The sequence below is a fragment of the Lucilia sericata genome, unplaced genomic scaffold, assembly GCF_015586225.1.
Source record: "Lucilia sericata isolate MDLA Ls3-8-SP2 unplaced genomic scaffold, ASM1558622v1 Contig001930F_arrow, whole genome shotgun sequence".
In the NCBI taxonomy this organism is placed as follows: domain Eukaryota; kingdom Metazoa; phylum Arthropoda; class Insecta; order Diptera; family Calliphoridae; genus Lucilia; species Lucilia sericata.
This window is the reverse complement of record NW_023995806.1, coordinates 76,057-82,226: the sequence shown is the minus strand read 5'-3', so window position 1 is coordinate 82,226 and position 6,170 is coordinate 76,057. Positions and strand designations below refer to the sequence as shown.

The following is a 6,170-nucleotide window of genomic DNA, read 5'->3' as shown; positions in this document are numbered from 1 at the left end:
GGTCTCTGAAATACCTTTCAATTGATGTATATTGTAACTTATATCATTAACCCATTGAGAGCCAGGGGCAATTTGTATATAAATTTCTTTTATTGTTTTTACAAAAGTACCGTTATCTCAAAAATAAATCGATGTAAGGGTACCTCATTTAACATGAAATTGTAAAATATTTGGGCTTTTTTATAATATACGTTTGAAATTTGTAACTCATGAAGTTTAGAAGTTTTTAAGTTAATTTAGAAAGAAAGCATATCTAGGTGAAATAATTATTAAAACAAAGAAGTGGGTAAGTTGTTTCACTTTTTGTGATGAAATTTTTGAGTATTTCGCATAAATTTACTACGGATTAAAATGAATATAAAATTTATTTATTAACATTTGGGGCTTTCCTTTGATATAGGTTTGAAGCTATAACCCATGAAATGCAGGTGTTATTTAAGTTTAAAATTTTATATTTTCATAAATTTTGATTTTTATCATATGTAATTATAAATCTAAAGTGCATATTATTTGATATGGTCAATATGGGTATCAGTGGATAGGTCTCTGAAATACCTTTCAATTGATGTATATTGTAACTTATATCATTAACTCATTGAGAACCAGGGTGAATTTTTTTGTTTTTTCATTTGTCTTTTTTTAGAAAAGTACCGTTATCTCTAAAACATATCGATATAACGGTACCTCATCTTACGTGAATGTTTGTAGACAACATTTGGGGCTTTCCTTTGATATGTTTGAAAGCTATAACCCATGAAATGCAGGTGTTATTTAAGTTTAAAATTTTATATTTTCGTAAATTTTGATTTTTATCATATGTTATTATAAATCTCAAGTGCTTATTATTTGATATGGTCAATATGGGTATCAGTGGATAGGTCTCTGAAATACCTTTCAATTGATGTATATTGTAACTTATATCATTAACCCATTGAGAGCCAGGGGCAATTTGTATATATTTCTTTATTTTTTTTACAAAAGTACCGTTATTTCAAAAATAAATCGATATAAAGGTACTTTATGTCACATGAAATTTATAGACAACATTATAAGCTTTCATATTGTTCAAGTTCGATTTATGGTTTACACTTGTTTTGATAACATATGCAAATACTATTTTTTGCAACGTTAGAATCTTATTAAGCTCCGCTTTATTTACAACTTTGTTGGAAAATTCTAACGAGTAAACCGTTAACGGTACCTAAATATTGTTTGCCACCAATCTACGTTTTGTAAATTAAAAAACACTTCTTTTCTGATCGTCAACATAAGCACTACGTGCTCTTGGCGTTATTGCTTCTACGAGGTAAAATAATAATAATAAATAAATACAGAGAGATCTACGTCTCATTAAATTTGCAAATATTTTGTTTTATTTTCATAAATCTTGGGAAATTGTGGTGGAGCTGAACATTGGTCCTAGCGAACCGGATTTTTTGTGTATCATATACGGATTTTTGGCATCTTCACTTCCATCATCCCTTGGAAAAACATACAGTCCACCCGAAGATATATTTTTTATTAATTTTTACGAAATTTCTACGAATAAGGTACGTAAATATATTCAATTGTGAGCAAGTGATAAAAAATTCTATAGTTGTTTCGCGATCACACACACATATTTTTGTGATTTTTCAATTGGTTTAACTTGTTGTATTTGTGGATATTTTGCACTAATTTTAACTTTAATTTATATCAAAAAATATTTAAATTCTTTTGATCTTACGGACAATAATTTAAAGCGATATTGTGATCTTATTTATTATAAATTAGTGTTTCATTACATTTTCTTTTGTGCGTTTGTTTGTTTACAGATTTACATCTGTAAATCTACCAACAAAATACATTACGGTGTATTCTTGTTCTTCCCTTATATTGGGTACCCTACGGTCGGTCAGTTTGACTATTATCAAGTTTGTTGATATAAATTTTGTATTCAATTCGTAGTTTAATATCGAGTTATTAATTCATCTATTTTTATTACAATTTTTAAATATTAAAAATGTCGGTCACGTCACTAAATGCGTTTATTAGAGCATCGGATGCTCTCGTTGCATACCGCGTGAGGTTTGATAATTTAGATGATGAATTGCATGACGTTTTTAAGTTGGAGATTCGGAAACGGGAGTTAGAAAGACTTTGGGACAAAGTTAATTCGACGTACGAAGTATGTCTTAACACTCTAGAGTCTAGTGAATTTAAAGTGGTAGCGGAAAAATATCAAGCCACATCTTATGAATATATTGAATGTGGAGGATCTATTTCTAAGAAAATAAGAACATTGGAATCCGCTTCAAAAACTAATGAACCTCCAACAGCGAATTTGAATTCCGATACTTCAGAGCATAATCTGACGCTCCCTCCATGCGATATCGACTCTTTCGTAGGGGATTATGTTTCATGGCCCGCTTTTAGGGATTTATTTACCGCAATTTACATTAATAGCTCGCGGCTTAGCAATATAGAACGTCTTTGCCATTTAATACGGAAAACCGAGGGTGAAGCTAAAACAATCGTTTCAAGATATCCATTAAATAATAATAGTTTTGAGTTAGCTTGGCGCGATTTAAGGAATACATATGAGAATCCTCGTATGTTGGTGCATAACCAACTAAAGCTTTTATTTAGTCTTCCTGCCTTTGACAAGGAGTCGATCACAGCACTCAAAACCTTACAGAGCGGAATCGATAGTTTTCTTACGGCACTTTCTATTTACAATGTGCCTACAGATAATTGGGACCCAATTATCGTGTTTATGTGTATTCAACGTCTACCTAGTTCAACAATTATTTTATGGGAACAGGGCATTAAGGACAAATTAAGTTTATCTTCATGGAAAGATTTAGATAATTTTCTGAAGGAAAGAATTCTGACTTTGCAATGTCTTCAAGAAATTAAAGGTACAAACTCCACTAATATGGAATCTTCATTGCAATCTCACAATTCTTCCGTTAAAATTTCTTGTATTTTATGTCCTAATCAGTCCCACTACTTGCGAAATTGTCGTCGTTTTAAAAGTCTTTCAATATCTGATAGAATTTCAACAGTGAATGAGCATAACTTCTGCACTAATTGTCTTTCGAGGACACATACCGCCAGAAGTTGCAAAATCAATAATAATTGTTATATATGCAATAATCGACATCACTCGATGCTTCATTTACAACATTTAGAAAATTCTGTGGTTGAAAGACCTACTGTTTCTACGGAACAGAACTCTGGTGCGGTTCTACGACCTACTAACTCCCACTACCAACAATCACATACGTCCAATAATGTAACGCCCAATTCACAAGTATTTCATACTAGTCAAAACCAGTCTGTTCTATTAGGCACAGCTACGGTAAATATAATTCATAATAACAATAAGCATCAGGTCCGCGCTTTAATTGATTCGGGTTCGGAATGCTATTACATTTCTGAACGATTACGGAAAAGGTTAAAACTTCCCACGCATTCTGCACACGCTCAAGTTTCTGGCATCAATAATGTAGTTATTGGAGTTTCTAAATATTGTCCTGTGGAAATTGGTTCCGATTTAGACTCTTCAGTAAACCTTAGTACAAACGCATTTGTTTTACCAAAAATTTCAGGAAATTTGCCTTCAACTTCCGTAAATATCGATATTAAAAAGTTATTGCCAAATCTTCGTTTGGCGGATTCTAATCTTTTAGATAGTAGGCCTGTAGATATTCTTATTGGTGCGGATTTATATCATCGTATAATTTTACCGGAAGTACAGCAAAATATATTAGGGTCGTTATTGGCACAAAAAACTGTATTTGGCTGGATTCTGACAGGACCAGCCAATCCTAGGGACTTTGAATCACATATCGCAAATTTACAATACACTACGTGGTCCAACGCTTCTTAACGTTTGTTTGAATATTACTTAAAATGCTCACAAGAATATATTTACGTCTACTTTAATATACATACTAAATTTAAATACACCACTTTGTGGTTGGGTCATTTATGACCATGCCCCTCTTTAAGGGGCCCAGTTCATGGTCTGCTTAAAACCATTCTCCATTTGAGAGCAGTATGTAGTCTGCGGAAAACTACATCCCATAGGCTTTGTCCTATGGGAACCCTTTTTCTACGAACCCAGTTCATGGTCTGCTTTAAAACCATTCTCCCTTTGAGAGCAGTATGTAGTCTGCGGAAAACTACATCCCATAGGCTTTGTTCTATGGAAACCATTATTTTACCAGCCCAGTCTGGTGTGATACCTTTGATCACTTGTTTTATAAAAAAAAAAAAAAAAAAAAAAAAAATTATTAACAAAAAAAAAAAAAAAAAAAACAATAAATTTATAGATATAGATCTCAATGTTAATTGCAACACTCTTTAGTGTTGCAAGGTGGCCGGCAATGTTCAAGTTCGATTTATGGTTTACACTTGTTTTGATAACATATGCAAATACTATTTTTTGCAACGTTAGAATCTTATTAAGCTCCGCTTTATTTACAACTTTGTTGGAAAATTCTAACGAGTAAACCGTTAACGGTACCTAAATATTGTTTGCCACCAATCTACGTTTTGTAAATTAAAAAACACTTCTTTTCTGATCGTCAACATAAGCACTACGTGCTCTTGGCGTTATTGCTTCTACGAGGTAAAATAATAATAATAAATAAATACAGAGAGATCTACGTCTCATTAAATTTGCAAATATTTTGTTTTATTTTCATAAAATCTTGGGAAATTGTGGTGGAGCTGAACACATATGTTGTATGTTTGAAAGACCTAACTCATGAAATGCAGAAGTTAGATAACTTTAAAAATTAATATTTTAAAAAAATTTTGGTTTTTATGGAATGCATTTGTATAGATTGACTATTTATTATTCGATATGGATATCAATGCAATGGTATTGAAATATCTTTTGATTGATATATAATATGGTCCATATCATTTATATCAACCTATTATTAGCCAGTGCCTGTGTTTTGTAACTTTCGAATCGACAAAAAAAAAAATCGAAAAATTTATAATCGTCTTGTTTAAAACAGGGTGAACACACGTAATTCAAATATATTTTGGTTAATTGTAATGTGTTCAGTTTAAAAATTATTTGAATCACGCAACTACATACATACATACATACATAAAAAATCGCGCGATTTTTTAAAATAATTTTTCCCCTGCGGCGGTATGCTGCTTTTTTTCACAATTCAATCATTTCACCAAAAAGTGAAAAATTATTTCAAAAAAATCGCGCGATTTTTTTGAAATAATTTTTCGCCTGCGGCGCTAGACTGTTTCCTTCCACAATTCAATCATTTCACCTGCAGCGCTATGTTACTTTTTCCCACAATTCAATCATTTTACCAAAAAGTGAAAAATTATTTCAAAAAAATCGCGCGATTTTTTTGAAATAATTTTTCGCCTGCGGCGCTAGGCTGCTTTTTCACAATTCAATCATTTCACCTGCGGCGCTATATTACTTTTTCCCACAATTCAATCATTTCGCCTGCGGCGCTTTCCAGCTATTTCCTTTTCAAATCAATAATTTCACCAAAAAATAAAAATTATTTCAAAAAAATTATACAACTTTTTACCAATTTCAAATCATTTAATCAAAAAGTAAAATATTTTTATTCAATTATTTCATCAAAAAGTGAAACAACTTACCCACTTCTTTGTTTAATAATTTATTTCACCTAGATATGCTTTCTTTCTAAATTAACTTAAAAACTTCTAAACTTCATGAGTTACAAATTTCAAACGTATATTATAAAAAAGCCCAAATATTTTACAATTTCATGTTAAATGAGGTACCCTTACATCGATTTATTTTTGAGATAACGGTACTTTTGTAAAAACAATAAAAGAAATTTATATACAAATTGTCGCTGGCTCTCAATGGGTTAATGATATAAGTTACAATATACATCAATTGAAATTTATTTCAGAGACCTATCCACTGATATCCATATTGACCATATCAAATAATAAGCACTTGAGATTTATAATAACATATGATAAAAATCAAAATTTACGAAAATATAAATCTTTAAACTTAAATAACACCTGCATTTCATGGGTTATAGCTTTCAAACATATATCAAAGGAAAGCCCCAAATGTTGTCTACAAACATTCACGTAAGATGAGGTACCGTTATATCGATATGTTTTAGAGATAACGGTACTTTTTTAAAAAAAAG

At 31.1% G+C, this 6,170-nt stretch overlaps 1 protein-coding gene across 1 annotated transcript; it reads left to right on the top strand.

Annotated features, from left to right (window-relative positions):
- The first annotated feature begins 2,002 nt into the window (after positions 1-2,002).
- On the top strand, positions 2,003-3,874 carry LOC119613028. The gene has a single exon (XM_037968962.1). The coding sequence runs from the start codon at positions 2,003-2,005 to the stop codon at positions 3,872-3,874; it is 1,872 nt and encodes a 623-aa protein (XP_037824890.1).
- The last annotated feature ends 2,296 nt before the right edge of the window (positions 3,875-6,170 follow it).